The sequence below is a fragment of the Tursiops truncatus genome, chromosome 2 (genome assembly GCF_011762595.2).
Source record: "Tursiops truncatus isolate mTurTru1 chromosome 2, mTurTru1.mat.Y, whole genome shotgun sequence".
NCBI classification, from domain to species: domain Eukaryota; kingdom Metazoa; phylum Chordata; class Mammalia; order Artiodactyla; family Delphinidae; genus Tursiops; species Tursiops truncatus.
Window position 1 is genome coordinate 167,966,554 of NC_047035.1, and position 20,604 is coordinate 167,987,157.

At 44.3% G+C, this 20,604-nt stretch overlaps 2 protein-coding genes across 10 annotated transcripts in view; one reads left to right on the forward strand and one right to left on the reverse strand.

Moving 5' to 3' along the window:
• MCM10 (minichromosome maintenance 10 replication initiation factor) overlaps positions 1-9,961 on the forward strand; it is a 119,942-nt gene extending 109,981 nt beyond the window's left edge. Inside the window, exon 21 of the mRNA XM_019933448.3 lies at positions 9,439-9,961. The gene's annotated coding sequence lies outside the window, so the exon portion shown is untranslated. The remainder of the gene's footprint in view (positions 1-9,438) is intronic.
• The window catches only part of SEPHS1 (selenophosphate synthetase 1), a 30,145-nt gene that overhangs the window by 3,425 nt on the left and 6,116 nt on the right, over positions 1-20,604 (reverse strand). For 4 of the 9 annotated variants that reach the window (XM_004313782.4, XM_073801658.1, XM_019933451.3 and 1 more), the window contains exons 3-8: positions 18,766-18,869; positions 16,636-16,743; positions 15,616-15,770; positions 12,054-12,144; positions 9,995-10,094; positions 46-258 (exon numbers count right to left, since the gene is read on the reverse strand). In XM_004313782.4, coding sequence (XP_004313830.1) covers positions 46-258; positions 9,995-10,094; positions 12,054-12,144; positions 15,616-15,770; positions 16,636-16,743; positions 18,766-18,869 — 771 coding nt within the window. Of the gene's footprint in view, positions 1-45; positions 259-2,989; positions 6,192-7,817; positions 9,520-9,994; positions 10,095-12,053; positions 12,145-15,615; positions 15,771-16,635; positions 16,744-18,765; positions 18,941-18,973; positions 19,026-20,604 lie in introns of those variants that run through there. The other 5 variants (XM_019933455.3, XM_019933453.3, XM_019933454.3 and 2 more) reach the window with 5 other exon arrangements.

Here is a 20,604-nt window from a genome sequence, read left to right on the forward strand (position 1 = left end):
CTGACCTCCCTGCTGAACCCTCAACCCGGCCTGCGGCCCTGGTACCTGATGTCTCTGGGCAGGTCCCGTGCATGAGGCCAAACATGTTCCCGCAGGCCTTGCTCACGGCTGCCATCTTGGCCAGGACTGGGAGGTTGTGAATCACAAAGGACACCTCATTCCTCTGCTGCTTGGCCAGGTTCTGTGCGTGGCCCAGGATCCCAAAGCCCGTGATGTCGGTGGCCGCGTGGGCGTTGAACGTGTGCATGAGTCCCGCCGCTGCCAGAGGACAGAGGAGCCTTGATCATCTGGTGTCGTGAATGGAGACCCCAAGGAAACACCCTTCCTCAACTCAAAATCTTACATATGCTTGATCTCAAAACTCCTAATTGGTTGGCAACACCATACGATGGAAGTGGAATCAACAAAACCTGGAGTGAAGTTCTGAAAGCTGGTTTCCTAGTTCAGTTTGAACCGCTCAGAACAGCAGCTTCAACCAACAGTAAATTCCCAGTAAACTAAAATATCTGTAGAGAGGAAATGCTGTCTCAACAAAAGTAAACCTGTCTAAACTCTCCTAAAATCAAAGAACAAGATCTTTTAAGACTGTCTGACCTAAATTCAAGGTACCTTCCTGATGTCTAAAAGGTTAATCTCTTTTATTTTTTAATTAAAAACAATAAAACACTTTATCTTTTGGAGTAGTCTTAGGGTTAGAGAAGATTGAGCAGAAGTGCAGGAAGTTGCCGTACGGTGCCCCCCAACCCCATTTCTCCTGCATTGACACCCAGCGTCAGTGTGGTGCTGTGATGAATCAGTATTGATACGTCATTACTAACTCCAGTTCAGTTTACACTGGGGTTCACTTGATGTTGTACAGTCTACGGGTGTCGGCAAATGTATGATCACGTGTATCCATCATTAGAGTATCATACAGAGTACTTTCACTTCCCTAGAAATTCCGTGTTCCACCTTTTCACCCATTCCTCCAACCCCTGGAAACCACGGATCTTTTTACTGTCTCCATAGTTTTGCCTTTTCCAGAACGTCAGAGAGTTGGAATCACTATATTTGGTCTTTTCGGATTGATTTCTTTCACTTTAGTAACGTGTACTTTAGGTTTCTCCGTATCTTCTCATGGCTTGATAGCTCACTTCTTTTTAGCACTGAACAACACCACCGTCTGGATGGACCCGTTTATTTATCTGTTCACCACCTACTGAAGGACTTGTTGGTTGCTTCCAAGTTTTGGCAATTATAAATAAAACTGCAACAGACATCCATGTGCAGGTTTTTGGGTGGACAGAAGTGTTCAGTTCATTTGGGTAAACACCAAGGAGCACAACTGCTGGATCTTACTAGTAGATTTAGTTTTGTAAGAAACTGCCAACCTCTCTTCAAAGGTGGCTGTACCATTCTGCATCCCCGCCAGCAATCAATGAGTTGTTATTGTTCCACATACTCACCAGCATTTGGTGCTCTGGATTTTAGCCATTCTAGTAGACGTGGGGTAGTACCTTGTTTTAATTTGTAATTCCCTAGTGACGTATGATGTGGAGCATCTTTTCATATGATTATTTGCCATCTGTGTACCTTCTCTGGTGAGGTGTCTGTTCAGATGTTTGGCCCGTTTTTGATTGGATTTTCTTACTGTTGGGTCTTGAGAGTTCGTTGTATATTCTGGATTATCAGTCCTTCATCAGACGTGTTTTGTGAAGATTTAGATTTTCTCCTAGTCTGTGGCTTGTCTTTTCATCCTCTCTCTCTTTCCCCGAGTTTTTTTATATTAATCAAGTCCAACTTGTCAATTTTTTCTTTTAAGGACAGTGCTTCTGGTGTTATCTCAGTAGTCATCACCAAATTCAAGGTCACCTAAATTTTCTTCTAAGTTATCTTCTAGGAGTTTAACAGTCTTGCATTTTACATTTAGGTCTACAATCCATTTTGAGTTAATTTTTATGAACGGTTTAAGACCTGTGTCTAGATTCGTTTTTTGCCTGTGGATGTGGTTTTTCCAGCACCATCTGTTGAAAAGATTATCCTTTCTCCATTAAATTACCTTTGCTCCTTTGTCAAAGAGCAGTTCAACTATACTTATGCGGGCCTACTTCTGGGCTCTCTATCCTGTCCCATTGATCTATCTGTCTCTTTTTTCACTAACGCCATACTGTCTTGATGTCTGCAGCTTTATATGAAGTCTTGAAGTTGGGAAGTGTCAGTCCTCCAACCTGCTCTTCTTCAACACGGTGTTGGCTGTTCTGGGTCTGCTGCTTCTCCATATAAACTTCAGAATGAGTTTGCTGATACTCACAAAATAACTTGCTAGAATTGTAGTTGGGATTGCATTACTCCTGTATTTCATTTTAGGGGGGAAAGTAACGGAAAGGCTGATTTTGGAATGAAATATGCCCTGCGTTTACGGAAGTACTCTGGGGTGAATGCCTTTTTGGGGTCCATTTCCTCTCTTTAGACCAAGATCTCTTTTACTTGGGTGCAATCTCAACGACACATGCAGAGAGGAGAATCGACCCTTCTAGTCCATGCTGCTAGATAAGCAACTAGGACGGCCCATCCTATTAACACACCCGCACCTGGTGCAGTGGGGCAGCCGATGACATTTAACAAAGCCAAGACCTGCACTTCAGCTCTTCCCAAGCTTTGAGGACCATAGTAGATAAGAGGACCCACTGAAACCTACAGTCAATAAGAGGGATTCAATTTTTGAGGTACTGATTACCACTTCTTCCCTGTATGGGGAATTACTGTTGCTAATTTTTACTACGGAAATTTCAACGAAACACAAAGTAGAGAGAGTAGCAGCCCACAACGAACTCCCACGTACCCAACAATGCCCAGCTTCAACCATCACCACCTTTCTTCTGGGGCCTCATCTACTCCTGCCCACTTGCTGGGGGATGTGGAGGGTCCGGGGCGTGGGCAACTTTAAAGCCAACCCCAATCATATCACTTCGCCTATAAATACAATATTTCCGTGTGTGCCTCTAAAAGATAAAAAAACTTTTAACAGCCACAGTATCATTATCACACCAACAAAATTAATACTACATTTGATTGTTCTCTCTTAAACTTCTTAACAGTTTCCCCTCCTTTCCCCCCCACGTCATTTACTCGTGGAAACTGAGCCATTGTTTTCTGTAGCATCTCCTGCATTATAGATGTGGTGATCTCCCCCGATGCTGACATGTTCTACCATCTTCCTGACTTCCTGTACTGGTGTTCAGGACCAAGGCTCCAGGAGACTCAGGTTCATTTTTTGCTGGCAAGAATACTTCATGGGGGTGGGGAATATCTCAACGAGAACCTTTCACCAAAAGGTTTTAGCAGCCACTGATGTTTGCTGTTGAGGTTCATTAAATCAAGGGATCAGCAAAAATGGCAACTTTGTTAATTCCATCATTTTTCCTGTGTTTATTAGATGTGACCTCTATAAAGAATTTTTTAGAAAATATGGTTTCCCTGAAATACACTCCATATAAAACAGGTAAAATAAGGGGTTGATTCCTTTTATTTCAGAACAAGTTGGTGCCCTAGCAACTTCCAAAGGTGACCAGAAAAGTTTTAATTATCATTTGTTTAGATACTTGATACGGTCACTCTTGTCTTTGATACTCAAACTGCACCCCCCTCTCCACTGTGATGGGTGGGAGCCCCTTCAAGCTGTCGGGAAGTGACACGACCCCACTAGTCGCTGACAGTGCCACCACTTTCAGGCACAGGAAGTCCAGGCTTAGCTTCTGTACTTCCTGTCCCCAAAGTGGAATCTGCCATTTCCCCAGGGAGTCCTGGCCCTTTTTAGTGGAGAACATTAACTTTCCCAACAGAATCTGGGCACTAGGACTTCAGGCCTGCAGGTTATCACCACTTCTAGGCCTTTTCAGTAGGCACGGAAATGAACATTTTTATAGAAAAAAAAAATCCTGAGTTCACACTGGTAATTCCGAATGAAAGATTACAGATTTCACTTAGCTTCTTTGATCTTACTACTTCTCTCTTATTCTTAAAATCTTTGTTCCTAACTACATTAACTTATTTGCTTTATCTTACTATGCCAACATTCTCACAAACACAAACCCACGGATGACAATGAAATATTTTTGTGGATTTTTGTTCTGAGGATGTGCCCTGAAACTACCAGGCTCAAAGTGATTTGAAATAATTCTTCATGTGATTTTGCCACTAACTTAGAAATATGTTGAACGACCTTAAAAAAATTTGGTTCGTTGGCAGTCTGTATATCTTCTTTGGAGAAATGTCTATTTAGGTCTTCTGCCCATTTTTGGATTGGGTTGTTTGTTATTATTGAGCTGCATGAGCTGCTTATAAATTTTGGAGATTAATCCTTTGTCAGTTGCTTCATTTGCAAATATTTTCTCCCATTCTGAGGGTTGTCTTTTGGTCTTGTTTATGGTTTCCTTTGCTGTGCAAAAGCTTTGGAGTTTCATTAGGTCCCATTTGTTTATTTTTGTTTTTATTTCCATTTCTCTAGGAGGTGGGTCAAAGAACCCTGAGAAAACCATAATTCACAAAGAGTCATGTACCAAAATGTTCATTGCAGTTCTATTTACAATAGCCCGGAGATGGAAACAACCTAAGTGTCCATCTGATAAAGAAGATGTGGCACATATATACAATGGAATATTACTCAGCCATAAAAAGAAACGAAACTGAGCTATTTGTAATGAGGTGGATGGACCTAGAGTCTGTCATACAGAGTGAAGTAAGTCAGAAAGACAAAGACAAATACCGTATGCTAACACATATATATGGAATTTAAGGGGAAAAAAAAATGTCATGAAGAACCTAAGACAGGAATAAAGACACAGACCTACTAGAGAATGGACTTGGGGATATGGGGAGGGGGAAAGGTAAGCTGTGACAAAGTGAGAGAGCGGCACGGACATATATACACTACCAAACGTAAAATAGATAGCTAGTGGGAAGCAGCCGTATAGTACAGGGAGATCAGCTCGGTGCTTTGTGACCACCTAGGGGGTGGGATAGGGAGGGTGAGATGGAAGGAGACGCAAGAGGGAAGATATATGGGAACATATGTATATGTATAACTGATTCACTTTGTTATAAAGCAGAAACTAACACACCATTGTAAAGCAATTATACTCCAGTAAAGATGTAAGAAAAAAAAATTTGGTTCGGATTTGTAAAATATGCTATTTTAACTTTTAAGTATAGAAAACTATACAAAACATGTATTTCCAAGTCAAACTTACAAAACAAAGCATGTTCAGAGAGGGTCTGCTTCCTCCCTATTCCCTCTTATATGTAACCATTTTTATTAATGATTTATTTTTTCCATTGTTTCTTTTTGAAAGTATAAAATACATATTATTAATTCATATTCATTTATGAACATACAAATTAATTCACTTATGAACATAATTCATATTCATTTATGAACATGCTTTTTTCATCTGGCCATATCCTAGAGATAGCTCCCTAGTAATAAAGCTTTCTTGTTCCTTTTAATGGCTGTATAGTATTCCTCTATGCACAGAGATGAGATAATCCAATCAGTCACCTAGTGATGGACATTTGGACTGTTTCCTTCTTTTGCAGTTATAAACAGTGCTTCAATGAATAGCCTTGTACACATGTCATTTCATACTTTGGCCACTGTAGCTCTGGGACAGACGCACAGAAGTGGGACTTCTGGGTCAAAATAAACATACACAGGATTTTGCTAGATATGACCAAACACTCCTGCACAGTGTTCTGCCATACTGTATCCCTACCAGTAATGTCTACAACTTGAGGACGGGGAAGCTTAAATGCTCAAATTATAAACAAGCTAATAACCCACATGGGTAAAAATAAATCCATTACAAATTACTTTCTTATTGTTAAACTACTTAATTTGAAGGACCAAAGAAAGGAAAAAGACTCCTTAGACTTTTTTTTTTTTTTTGCGCGCGGTACGCGGGCCTCTCACTGTTGTGGCCTCTCCCGTTGCGGAGCACAGGCTCCGGACGCGCAGGCTCAGCGGCCATGGCTCACGGGCCCAGCCGCTCCACGGCATGCGGGATCTTCCCGGACCGGGCCACGAACCCGTGTCCCCTGCATCGGCAGGCGGACTCTCAACCACTGCACCACCAGGGAAGCCCTCCTTAGACATTTTGAACGGCACAGGAAGAGAAGTACGAATGAAAAGCCTTGGTTGTAAGTGATGAGAACATCTGAGAACACAGAATTAAATAATTACAATTCAACTTAATGTTGAATATTGCCAAAGAAATACTCCTGGAGTGCAGGAAAAAAAATTATAAAAAAATTTGATCTCAAAATAAATTGTTCAAAAGTAGGCAAAAAGTAATTTAGTTATGGTATATCACTCTGGTAGAACATCTGGCCATTAAACATTATGTGTACTAGGATTATATAATATGGAAAAAAGAATTTAGTGATATTAAATGAATAAAAGCAAATTCCAAATATAAGTAAAATGTACGCTAACCATTAGTTTACAACGTCAACAATAAGACAACAGTAAACCACCAACCAACCAAAGGAAAAAATCCTGGGAAAATACATAAACATATTAACAGAAGCTGTTTTTGGCTGGTGGGATTATGAACAATGTTTTTTCTCTCCTTCTTTTTTTCACTTTCTGAAAGCTTTTCTATAGTTAACATGATTTTTTTTTAACAGTAGAAAAACTATAGAAAATAAACAGGAAGAGAAAACATATTAAAGAATCTTTAAAATGTAGCATACTCTCAAAAACTGTGGTATACCACCACTCTGGGAATCATTTAGGACCTTCTAGAAAAGCTGAGGCAGTACTGCCCTCTTTCCTACACATGTGCACCAGAAGTTCTCAGCAGCAGTCAGTCATGGAGTGGAAGATTATACAGTGGTGAAAACAATGAAATCCAGCTACACACACCAGGGATTGACACTCAGGAACATTGAACAGTGTACAAAACAGCAAAAAGGAAATAAAATGACACAGGGATGATTTAGTAAAGCAAAAAATGCAAAACTAACTTATTGCTCAAGGGGACAAGGCTATGTGGCAAAAACAGTTTAAAACACATGAGAATAAACATTAGATTCAGAACAGCGTCGCCCCTTTCCCCGAGCTGGGTGTGGGAGGGGCCCCTTGGGGCTTGTAAGGCCAGGTTCTCTTTCTCACATGAGATGGTAGACACATGGGTACTGTGCTGCTGTTCCTTAAGCCCTGCACATATTTTATAAAATAACTTTTGTATCAACTTAGTATCTAATAAAAATTTTTAATAAAGAAGGTGGGAAAGGCAGATGTTGGAAAAAAATCTCTTTTCACATTTTATTTTTTTATTTTTTAAAATTAATTAATTAACTTATTTATTTTTGGTCGCGTTGGGTCTTTGTTGCGGTGCGAGGGCTTCTCATTGCAGTGGCTTCTCTTGTTGTGGAGCACAGGCTGTAGGTGTGCAGGCTTCAGTAGTTGTGGCTTGTGGGCTCTAGAGTTCAGGCTCAGTAGTTGTGGTGCACGGGCTTAGTTGCTCTGCGGCATGTGGGACCTTCCCGGACCAGGGCTCAAACCCATGTCCCCTGCACTGGCAGGTGGGTTCTTAACCACTGCAACACCAGGGAAGCCCTCTTTTCACACTCTAAAGTGACTTTAAAATCAGAGTTTCGGAGAAGATCTTTTGAGATCCCCTGTTCAACAGTCAAATTTCTTCTTCTTTTTAAATAATTGAAGACTTCATGGCTTAAGTATTACATATATTGGGTTCAGAGTCATTTGGGGTAAGTTGTAGAATGGGAGGGATGAGATTTCTGACTGCTGGCTCAGCGAACCCTGAGTAACTAAATAAACAGGGACTTTTTTTAGGATAAGATTTTTGAACTTCATCTAGAACTTCATCTTCAAGTATCTTCAAAGTTCCAAAATAGGATTCCACACAACCCAAACCCAGGTCCTTAAATACAACATGCAATTAATGATGAGGAAGAAAACTGATATTTCCAGAATAAAACTGTACCAATTTCTATCACAGGCTTATGTAGATAGAACAAGTGGGAGAAACAGTGGCCTTTATAAAGTTGGACAGATTTGGGTTTGAGAATAGACCTGCGTGTATTCCTTACATGTATTTCTTTTCAGACAAAGGAGGAAAAACAGGATCCAATTCACAGGATTGTTCAAAAGATGTCCATGAAGTACCAAAAAGAAGGGCTAGCACAGAGTTCACTCATTCCATCCAGATTTAATGACCCCTGTGGTGTGTCCTTCACTCTTCTAAGTGCTGTGGACACTGCAGTGAACAAAAGAGAGCTCCCTGCCCTCCTGGAGCTCACATTCTAAATGCTGGTTTGCTTCCAAATCCTCTGTACAGAGCGACCCACACAGATGCTTTTCCAGAAAGGGTTCCTCTGGCTGGTCAGAGGTTAGGACTTCAAAGTCACCCAACAAGGGCGTCCTTTTTTTTTTTTTTTTTTTTTTGCGGTACGCGGGCCTCTCACTGCTGTGGTCTCTCCCGTTGCGGAGCACAGGTTCCGGACGCGCAGGCTTAGCGGCCATGGCTCACGGGCCCAGCCGCTCCGCGGCATGTGGGATCTTCCCGGACCGGGGCACGAACCCGTCTCCCCTGCATCGGCAGGCGGACTCCCAACCACTGCGCCACCAGGGAAGCCCGGGCTTCCTTCTTAATTATAAAATATACCTGGTGCTTTCTATACAGGTATAGAAAGCTAATAAAAATCAACTGTAAGATGCTTAACCTGCATCAAGTGAGTCCCTTGGCAGCCTTGCTGCTTCCCAGAATATGACTTCTGGCTCTTTCCTGAACTTTCCTGTTTTACTTTAAACTACTTTTAAGATTCTTAGCATAGTACAAAGTACTGGTTCAATTACTGTGCACAAAGGCTGTGGAGAGGGCCTTGATTTCTTACTAAATCATTAAGAAAAGGATAGAATATAACACTTAAAGGCATTATAAGCAGTAGTTTCAAAGCATTAAAAGCGTATCTGGCTTCAAATCCTAGGTCCCCATCGATTAGCTGTGACCTTGAGCAAGTTACTTAACCTCCCTGTGAAATGAGAATAATAGTAGCTACCTTGATAAGGTTGTCAGAAGAATTAAATGAGAAAATATGTCAGGTTCCTGGTACATAATAACTACCAAATCAATGGTAACCACTATTATTATTATTACTTTCTAATCAGTATTAAGAAGCTAGAACTAGAAATGAAATGTCAAAAAATTATGGCATGAGTGTCATTACTCATTTATATACACAAATCTGGGAATTAAAAATATGACAATGTTAACGCTTTAAATTAATAAGTCAGTCAAGTATTTCTGAAAACATGCTATATAAATTTCTCTTCTGTTTTTATTGGGGTGCAGAGGAGTTCAGTGCTGCCCATAATCACAGGAATGTAGAATTTGAAGCAACAGAGAGAAAATGTGACCTTAGCTCTCCATTTCACAGATTCATAAAGTGAACTGATGACTTCATCCATACTTCTCTGCTTCTCCCCGGTGCCTGGCACTGTCCCCACGGTGAGCGATTCTAAGCCAGAGGGGACACAGATGCTGGCACAGGCGCAGTGCCCTGGAGAACTCCAGACGCACACCTCAGAGAGGAGTGGCGGGGGACAAACGCTCACGGCCTCACCACCTGACCTAGCGCAACGTTCAGGCCAATGGCCAGCCGTTTACTTCCTCTAAGGTGAGTCACATTTACCCCACGCTTCTGTCAAGAACACACGACATAGCTGGAGTCCCACCGGTGCTCCAGGCACCGACAGAGGGGGCTCTGCAGTCACTGGCCCAACCTGGCCCATGGCCAGTTCCTCCAGCTAAGAATGTATTCTGGTTTTTTGTTTTCTGGTTTTTTTTTTTAAAGAAACGTGTTAAAAGAGTCATGGGGGAAAAGAAAATCAATGCAACTGAGACTGTCTGTGGCCCACAAAGCCCTAAGTGTCTCCCGTCCCAGCCCTGCTCAGAAAGCTGGCCAACCCCTGCGTGGCGAGCCCTGGCCGCACCTGTCCTGTTGAGCCTGGCCATGTTCATCATCGCCTCCTGGTACGCCAGCTCCACATCCTCCTGGGTGACCACCAGCTTGATTTTATTCCATTTCTCAGGCTAATGATAGGAACACAGGTGAGGGAGCAAAGAGAGAAAAGCGTGATCAGTCTTTGCTTCTAACCACTGAAAGAGTATTTTTTCCTTAGCCATCTTCTGGGGCGTTCTGCTTCCCTAATTCTGCACACAATATTAAGGTTTCTAACTCTTCCCCCCGTGACTACTGCTTTAAGTGGCCGTTAGATATATCATCTGGCACCTTCTCTGTCCTCAGCCGCACCTCTGTAGTCAAACACTGCAGCGTACTGGAAACTTGAAACCAGCAAGACAGTTCTGAATGTCCTTGGGTTCTCTTCTCCATCTCCCCTAGTAAGCGGATGGCTTTCATTTTTCGTGTAATTTATACTCTTACTGACTTTCCCTGAATTCTGGGATCAAGTCCTCTTGAGGGACAAATGAATGGGAAACAACTTGAACTGTATCAGCTATGAGGACGGCATGGGTGACCACAAAGCACATCCTCTGAAAGACTGCCGTCTTCCCCCTTCCTCCTCAGTCTGAGTTTTAAAGGATCTGGCATCGCGATGCTGAGTTCATGACACACAGTCATCACGGTCCATTTTAATAGCCAGCATTCGTGCGTTTGTTCCTTTCTTGGTAATACCCAACATCTACTGCCCAACAAGTAACTTAAGTCTATGTCTGCGTCCTTCCCTTATCCCCCTGCCCCCATCCCTCCCCCAGAGGTAACAATGATTCTGAATTTTACACTTGTCATTTCCCTGCGTTTCAAAAAATAGTATCCTCGTACGTATAGATGCCCAAACAATACTCTTGGGTTGCTTCCGACCTTTATGAAAGGGTATTGTGCTGTTACTTTGCCTTTGAAACTTGCTTTTTTCAATTCTGAGCATCTTTAAGAAACTGGTTAAAAAAAAGCAAAGGCAGTGTCAAGCTGGGGGTGGGACAAACAGAAGGATCCCAGAGCCCCTCCTCCTGGACCCCCTCTGCCTCACCTGGGCAGTCGTATTGGAAAGCACCTCTGGATTACTGGCCTATAAAAGCCCTATGGTCTGACTCATAGGTGATCACACCTGATGGGAAATCTCCCCATCCTCACTGGATGAGAAGGGAAAAATAACTAAAGAATGCGGCCTCCTTAAGAGATTTTCTCTGCTCTGTTTGTCAATCTAAGATATACCTGGTTGACGAATAACATAAAATTGTTCATTTTCAATTGTTTCTCAGGACTGATGGTTTCAGATGACAGTTGTAGAAATTAAAAGCATTGAGATATGTGAGAATATACCACAATCATATTAATTTTTGAGTTGTTATGGCAATGAAAAGTCTTAAATGAAGAACAACTGATCATAGCTCACTTGAAAAGTGACTCAGGATAAATATCTTCATATTCTAGATGCTTTCTCCATGACATAATTATTTATCAAAATGTTCTGAGTTACTAATTAGCTTAAAAAGACAAAACAAGCAACCAGAAATGACCAAAAAACTCATGACTAAAATAATTTAAACTGTCAATAAGCCTGGCCTTAAACCTCAAATATCAAACCTTGCACATATTCTCCTCTGTATTATTATTATTTTGGCTCCGTTGCGCGGCTCACGGGCTCTTAGTTCCCAACCAGGGATTGAACCTGGGCCCTCGGCAGTGAAAGTGCGGAGTCCTAACCACTGGACCGCCAGGGAACTGCCTCCTCTGTATTATTTTTTAGTGATGTTTAAGTATGGAAGACATACCCATCTCAGCACCAAATGAACAGATAAACTGCACCACTCACTGTCCCCCAAATTCTCCTTATGGATTATCTCTGAACCCCGAGCAGGGGATTACCTACTTCAAGCATTCAATACATGAAAACTGGATCTAATCAAAGAATAGGGACAATTCCCAGGATTTATGAAGGCCTAGATGGACAGCACACTCCCTGGTACTAAAACTAGAAGAGCTTATTTTAGAAACCACACTGCTGACACCGGAAGGTGAAGGTCACTCACAATGTCCAGCCACTGGTGCACGGCCACAGCCACCTGCGTCCCCAAGGGCTTGGTCAACACGAGCACATCGCCTGGCACTGCGTTATCTGGCCTGAAGAAGAGAGCACAGGCAGGTCCTTGTCAAATCAACCGAGGAGATAAGTTCATCATTGTCGGTTAAACAGGAGAAAGAAAAGGCCGGTAAAACCACTTGTGTGTTTGCAAACACTCACTTATATTTAAGCCAACTAATGCCATGTATTAGAGCTCTGCCGTTTACTACTAGGATGACTGACGAACAAAACATTAAATGAAAAGTGAGGAGGCCGCGGACTTCGACAACACTTAGGCCAGTGACTTATCAGTTTCCCAAAAAAGCAAATCGCTTAGTCTTCAAAGGCCTCATCAGGCCCTGATTCAGCCATGCTCTTGTGTACTTTTCTTTTTCTTTTTTTTTTTTCTTGCGGTACGCGGGCCTCTCACTGTTGTGGCCTCTCCCGTTGCGGAGCACAGGCTCCAGACGCGCAGGCTCAGCGGCCATGGCTCACGGGCCCAGCCGCTCCACGGCATGTGGGATCTTCCCGGACCGGGGCACGAACCCGCGTCCCCTGCATCGGCAGGCGGACTCTCAACCACTGCGCCACCAAGGAAGGCGGACTCTCAACCACTGCGCCACCAAGGAAGCCCTCTTGTGTACTTTTCAACACAGACCCACCAGGGTTCTGAGGCAACAAGACTTCTGGAACAAAAACGGTTGTTTTTTTTCTTTCTTTTCTTCCTTCCTCCCTTCCCTTCCTTCCTTCCTTTCTCTCTCTCTCTCTCTCTCTCCTCTCTTTCTTTCCCTCTCTCTCTCTTTCTTTTTTTTACAGTCACTTATATGATAGAGATGCAGGTGGGATTTCTCAGGATGTGGCATTTGGCTAGAATCCGTGGGTCTAATGTTTTGGTGATTTCAGCATCAATGTTTCAAACTCAGAGTTATGACCAATAAGTTTCCTACTTGGTACACAGGGTCCCTGGTTGGTCCCTGTCTTAAAGACAGAAGGCAAATACTAAAAAAACGCAGCCCTAAAAGCAGAAAGACTGTCCCCCCTCAGACAAAACTCCCATCTCACTTGTATCCTCACGACCAGGACATGGGTCTAGCATTCATGTCTTTCTTGTCCAAGTTCAAGGAGCTGTCCACACAGCCATCCCGTCCCCTGACAGCGAACAACTCAAATACTCATACAAGGCGATTAAAAAGCCAGGGGCACAGACTTAAAAATCAACAACTAGCTCCTCGACTCATCCTGTAATATCTATATCCATTGTTAGCTTTGAAAAATATTAATTCTGGGAGAATTAATTACCAGAAACTCATTTTCCAAAAACGGGACCTTAAGACATAAATGCCTTTCAATTCTGACTCAACTGCACCTGAGAGCTGATGTGCTCTTGTGCGTCACTGGTTATGTGCAACCTACAAATCTGTATCAGCAAGTGAAGTATGATAAAATTGCTGCGTTATTTTTAAGTTTGTGGGCAGTCTTTTACAAAATATAATCACCTGCACAGGTGCATTCTTATTTTACAAAGTAAGCATACATGTTGTTGACAAAAAATTCATTGAAGCCTGTTTTATTGTTTTTTCCTCTCTCGTTTTTTGGCTACAGCTGGGTTCCTTTTCTATGGGAAAGCTGGAATGGGGGAGACAGGTGCAAGTTCTCTTGTCCCATCTAAGTGGAAAGTTTGAGAACTACCAACATAAAACATAGGAAAATAAAACCTGGATGTAGGTAAAAGGCAAGACCCTTAACACGGACGCACCCATCAGTCAAAAAATGGACCAAAGACATGAATACATGAAAATTACACTCACCCTTACTCTCAGGAGTAAGGCAAAGACCAAGGAGGCTGTCACCAGGCTGTGCTAGTTAGGATGGGGCAACCCAGCACTCTCACCCATTGCTGGTGGAGCCTCTATGAAGGGCAAACTGAAGACATCGATCAGAATTATGGTGCACAGGCAATGGACCCAGCAATGCCATTCTGAAAAATTTCTTACCGAGAGTCACACATGCAAGATGATCTATGCATTGGAGTACTATGTGTAATGTCAACATAACTGAAGATAATCTGAATGTCAAGAGTTACTTGGTTAAAAATACCCAAGACTGGTCAAAGTGTTTGCCACTAATGACTGAGGGCAGGTGAGGGATTCTGCACCACAGGGCCTTTCACACCCCTGGAGTTCTGAACACAGTGCCTGCTCACAAAATCAGATAAAACAAACGGAGCTTTTGCTTCCTCTAAGAATAGGACAAGGTGGCTTTTCTGAATAAGACATCAAACACGAAAAGGGCCAACTTCTGTTAAGAGAGAAACTTCTCCAAGGATCTAGAAATGGCCAGAGGGCACAAGAAAAGATGCTCACAGAACTGGCCACCGGAAAAATGCCAATCAAAACCCAGTGAGATGTCGCCTCATACCCACTTAGACAGCTATTACCAAAAAGACAGTAAAACAAGTCCTGGTGAGAGGATGTGGAGACATCAGGGTCCCATCCATGGCTGTGGGCAGGTAAAACGGTGCAGCTGCCTTAGTCTGTTCCTCAAGTTAAATAGTTACCACGTGACTCAGTAATTCTTAGGTATCTACCCCAGGGAATTGGAATGTATATCCACACAAAAAAACTTGCACACGAGTGTTTACAGCAGCATCACGCACCACAGGTGGAAATAACTCAAAGGTCCATGACCTATGACTGGATGAATAAACTGTGGTCTGTCCATACAATGGAATGTTATTCACCCATAAAAAGGAATGAAGTAGTGACACACATGCAACATGGATGAACCCTAAAAACGTGCTAAGTGAAAGAAGCCAGACATAAAACATCACATGTTGCATGATTCCATTTATATGAAATGTCTCAGACAGGCAAATCCAGGAGACAGAAAGTAGATCTGTGGCTTCCAGGGGATGGGGGAGGAGGGAGTTGGGAGTGGCTGCTGTGGATACAAGGTTTCTTTCTTGGGGAGACGGAAATGTTCTGGAATTGGATAGTGGTGATGGTTGCGCAACTTCGTGAATACTAAAAACCAATGAATTGCGTACTTGAAAAAGCTAAATTTCATGTTATGTGAAATTTTGTTATATGAATTATACTTCAGTAAAAAAAAATCTAAAACTTTTTTATAAACAGGGATGAGGTACTGATACATGCTGCAAAATGGATACACCTTAAAAAGATTATGCAAATATTCTGTGAAGTGGAAGAAGCCAGGATGGAGATGGGGGATGGAGATGGGGGCTGGCGGTGGGGTGTGACAGCCGAGGGGGTGGATAGAGTTTCTCGCTGGGGCAATAAAAGTGTCGTGAAGTCGACTCTAGTGAGGGTTGCAAAACCCTGTGACTATACCAAAGACGACTGAATTTATAAACACTTTAAATAAGTGAACTGTATGGTATGTGAATTAGTATCTCAATAAATATATTTTTAAAGAAAAGAGAGAAAGAGAGAGAAAGAGAGAGAAAGAGAGAGAAAGAGAGAGAGAGAGAGAGAACCTGGCCAGGGGACATGAAACCAACATCAACTTACATGATAAATTCGTTGGGCTGGCAGACAGTCGTAGCCACACCTCCTAGAACAATCCAGGGATTTAGCACTGTTTGGCCGCCGGTTACAGATGTTCCGGCCTCCTCTGCTGCATCTTTAAAACCCTGTATAATTAGGGGCATCACTTTATCCCTTTCCTACGGTTTAAAAGGACACAAATTAAAAGTCACATCATTCAGTTCAAAACCCAGAGAAGAGAGTCTACCCCTGTAGTTATAAAAAGATCATAAAACCCTTACAGGAAGCCCTGAGAGTTTACAGAAGGGGCAGGGAACCGTTCACATGGTATAGCCCTTTTATCAAAAGTAGGAAGAGGCTCTAGGTCACAAAGCGAATGTAGCCCAGACGACAGAGGAGCAAACACCGGAACAGGCTGGGTGCACAGGGCTGCCCTGTACCTGAGCCAGCTCTCTGGACGGTCCTTAACCATCCCGTGACCAGCTAACGCGTGCCCACGCGCCCGCTCCGGGTGTCTGTGTACAAGCAGTGGCCCGAGAGCACGCTGTGAGGGCAGAGAAGGGCCTATTGAATGCTCAGTTCTATGCGCAGGGCAAACTTCTGGCGGGGACGAAACCAATTACCTGTCAAAAATAATCTAAACAGGAGTTCACCTCTGGGCCAAGGAGGGGGTCAGGCAGCAAGGCCACAGATGCTAGCGGGTGAGCACAGGGCACCCCAGCCCCACCGCCATCCACGTCACCAGCCAACCGTGACCAAAGAGGCGGGTGCCCGGCCTGGAGGTGCTGTTACTGCGGCCTAAACGTCACCACGACACACACACGCACGCTGGCTTCAGTTTGCCCAGGAGAGAGAAGCGGAAGTAGCGGGTGGGGATGGAGACACGAAGAGGCCAGCCTATGCTAATTCGCTGCTAACTGCCAAAAAGCAGAGGGCGGGTGGGACATGGACAGCCTGACTTCACGGCGGGGAAGGAGGGCCAACCAGACAAGTGACAGGACCACAACCGGGGCCGAGGATGCAGCCGGACCGGCTCCTGCTTACCCTGTCGGTCATCTTATTACTGATTCCAAGGAGCATCAGCATGTTGTCGCATTCTGTGACCCCCATGGCGTAGAGGTCGCTGAGGACGTTGGCACAGGCTATCCTGCCCTGGAAGAGAGGGGAGACGTGAGCAGGCGCCACAGCGGGCTTGCCGGGACGTGGTCCCCGGCTCTGTGCTTCACGGACTCACCGCCTTTCCTCCATCACAGAACCACTCTCGGGCATTCCCGTTACCACCTCTCCTTTCTCGTGCAGCACCCATCGTCTCCAGGTTCTTTCCCGTTCTAAACTTTAGGGAGAGGTCTGCAATTTATTTGGGTGCGGAACGGAGCGGGGAGATGTCGGGGAAAAGCTTGGAGTGCTTGGTTTCAGAGGAGCCGGAGTGGAAGTGCTGGGAAACGACTGTGCTAGAGAAGACGTGGAGCCGCCGCTTCTCCCGAGCAGAGCCTTAAAAATGTCCCCTTTGCTGGTTATAGAGAAGATGGGTTCTATACACCTAGACGGAGAAATCTGGGGAGCTTCTCGTACGAGATAAACAGGAAAATCATCTTGGTTGAGAAACAAAAAGACAGAAGAAATAAACGACACCTAGGCCTGAAATCAGATTGTTTTCTAAAGACAAAGGGAAGCATTTCCCAGTGAACTATAAGGTTTTATTGAGGAACTCTGAAACAGTACTCAACAGAAACGTGGTAATAAAGATTTTCTACTGCCAACAGACATTTAAAAAAATTTTTAAAGTTGCCCTTCTCTAGACAGGAAAGGAGAAAACGACCAATTTTTCTTTCTGACGTAAGGGTAATCAAACCACAAGTTACTATCACTTCCAGCGGCCGTTTCATTGCCCGTTTATGCTGTCTCACGACCGCCTGGCAGGTCGGCAGGGAGCCTGATCACCTCCCGTGACTCACTCGAGGTAACGGGCGCAGCGCCGTCAGCAGCTGGGAGGCGCCAACCACAGGCTCGGGCTGCAGCGACTTGCTGCCCCTTCTGCGTGGGCGCTCGGGTCCTTCTACGAGATGCTGGCACAGGATGAACTCCGGTTCTAGCCCCCTGGGCCCCCGGACAGGTGGGACACCGGGGGAGTGGCGTGCGCAGCTCTCAGGACCGCTGCGCCAGAGGCGAGAAACAGGTTTCTGGGAGCATGCGTGATTGTCCCCACCTTCAGACCTCCCGGCCTCAGTCCCTATGTGGGGCTCGATCCCAGTGCCCCTGGCACAAGGAAGGGCCTCCGGCACTTTCTAATGATAGGATGTTGCCAATCTCTTCATCGGCTCCTCCCAGCTGCCAGGGTGGAGGGTCCAGCTGGGAAGAAGGAGCGGCTGCTGGCAGCAACCCTGCAATGAGCAGGACGGGGTGTCGGGGCAGAGCGTGATCAGCAGGCGGATGCACACGCCACACAGTGGAATAAGACACGGGGAGAGGAGCTTCCCTGGTGGCGCAGTGGTTGGGAGTCCGCCTGCCGATGCAGGGGACGCAGGTTCGTGCCCCGGTTCGGGAAGATCCCACATGCCGCGGAGCGGCTGGGCCCGTGAGCCATGGCCGCTGGGCCTGCGCGTCCGGAGCCTTTGCTCCGCAACGGGAGAGGCCACAGCAGTGAGAGGCCTGCGTACCACAAAAAAAAAAAAAAGACACGGGGAGGGGGAATGACCAGATTCAGGATCAACGGTCAGGTTTAATGGTGATGAGATGCTAAGCTCTTTCTTTCTGGACAGAGACATCTAGGATCAGTCCTATTACAGAGGATGGTGAAACACAGGAGTGTGGCGTTTACAAATGTCCCAGAAAGAAAAGTACAAGGAAATAAAGAAGAAAACTACAAACACATCAGTCAACAGACACGCTTAACAGACCACAGGTGTTCTGGCACAGACACACAGGCAGGTACGAAAGCAGCAGGGGACGCCCCCCATCCACCTTAACTGCCTACCTCATGCACGGTGCCAAGTGTGAGCAAGGGATCGACCAGATCAGATCTACAACCACGGGAGTCAGGGCAGGGGTAGGATGAGAGCAATTTGTGTAGAACGAAAACAAAAAAACCCACACAAGAATAACAAAACCCCAGCCACCACCCAAAACCAAAAGAGTAAGCAGTTCCAGATGTAAAAACACGTCGGTTAAACTTACCATCATGTAAGGGTCATCGACGATGGGATAAATGTAATCTGTGGTTTGAACCAAGGAAAGACCGCCGTGCCTCAAAGGAATGACACAGGTATCCATCCCGATGCCTGCAAAGATGGGGGTCATCATCATCCAAAAGTCAACAGGAAGAGCCATGTCATTTTGTACCTGCAGTGTTCTGAATAGGAGGGGTTTTGCATAAGACACTTACGGAACACTGCTCACCGCCAACAAAGCAATGTGTTTCCTATCAAGAAGCATAACTGCAATAAACGTGAAACAAAACCAGCTTAAGATAGAAAATGAGAACACAATTTGTTAGTCATAAGACTCAACTTCAACATGGTACAATTTTTAGACTTTAACGATGCCTTGAACAGAAAGTTTCCTTTGTGTTACTGTATCACGTGACTGGCACCATACAGAATTTCTGTAAAGATGAGAACAGCACAAATGGAACTTGGGTTGTCTTCTCCATAGTTACTTAGGAGTATATCTTTGGGCATGATTCTGTTTTTCCAACAGAAAATCTGTAAAATATTTTACACATATAAAATGCTATTATAGGGCTTCCCTGGTGGTGCAGTGGTTAAGAATCCGCCTACCAATGCAGGGGACACGGGTTCGAGCCCTGGTCCGGGAAGATCCCACATGCCGCAGAACAACTAAGTCTGTGCACAACAACTACTGAGCCTGCGCTCTAAAGCCCGTGAGCCACAACTACCGAGTCCACATGCCACAACTACTGAAGCCTGCGCGCCTAGAGCCCGTGCTCCGCAACAAGAGAAGCCACTGCAATGAGAAGCCCACGCACCTCAACGAGTAGCCCCCGCTCGCCGCAACTAGAGAAAGCCTGTGCGCAGCAACAAAGACCCAACGCAGCCAAAAATAAATAAATAAATAAAAATTTTAAAAAATGCTATTATACTACATTTTAGTCAAAAATGACAAAAATAAGAAAGGAAAGAAGGGAGAAAGAAAGAGAAAGAGAGAAACGAAGGAAGGAAGGAAAGAAGAAAGAAAGAAAAGGACAATGCTAGAACAAGTATTCATTGATTCCAATCAAGCATGTACATAAACACTGTGGCTCCCAAGAAACTTTAAAATTCCATGCATTCCACTCATGAGAAACTTATGTCACCTCTACTAACTTAATGAGCAGGGAAAGAAAAATTTGCTTAACAAGCCTATGGGATATATTTCAACTTACTAAAAATTGTTTCTAAACATTTAGAAAGATAACACAGACAACTGATGGGCTAATTAGAAACAGTTCCCTTTTCCTGAAATCAGTTTAGAAACAGTCAAGACTAGCTACTGCAGGCTACATTTTTTAAAAAAAATCACCTGTAATGCAAACCCTTCAAATTCAGACTGGCCTCTCACCAGGTAAGCCTAATGGAGTGCTTTCCTACACTCACCTCTCTCAAGAGGATGCCCTCTGGCCCTCAGGAAGTATTTCAACCTGGCAGCCCAATGGCCAAAAGCAAAGGACAAATCCCATGAAGTACGAAAGGAAGGACGTAGATGTTTACCGTCTGGATTCAGAATTTCAAACGGAATAAGTCACACCCGAGTCACACAGAGAGGACCACGTGTGGCTTTCTTTCACAACTACCCCAGCACCATGTCAAGTCCTGATCCATTCTTACTAACACTAAAATAAAATCAAGTTTAGTGAAAGATCACTCTGTGTAGGCAGGCTGATGTTTTATTACTACACTAGATGGCAAAGCAGAAACTCCTGGTGGAAGATCCAGTTAGGGAATGGAGGACTTTGATTCAGAATGGCAAGCCTCACAAATTTGTAACAATGGAACGCTCATTACCAGTGATCAGAAA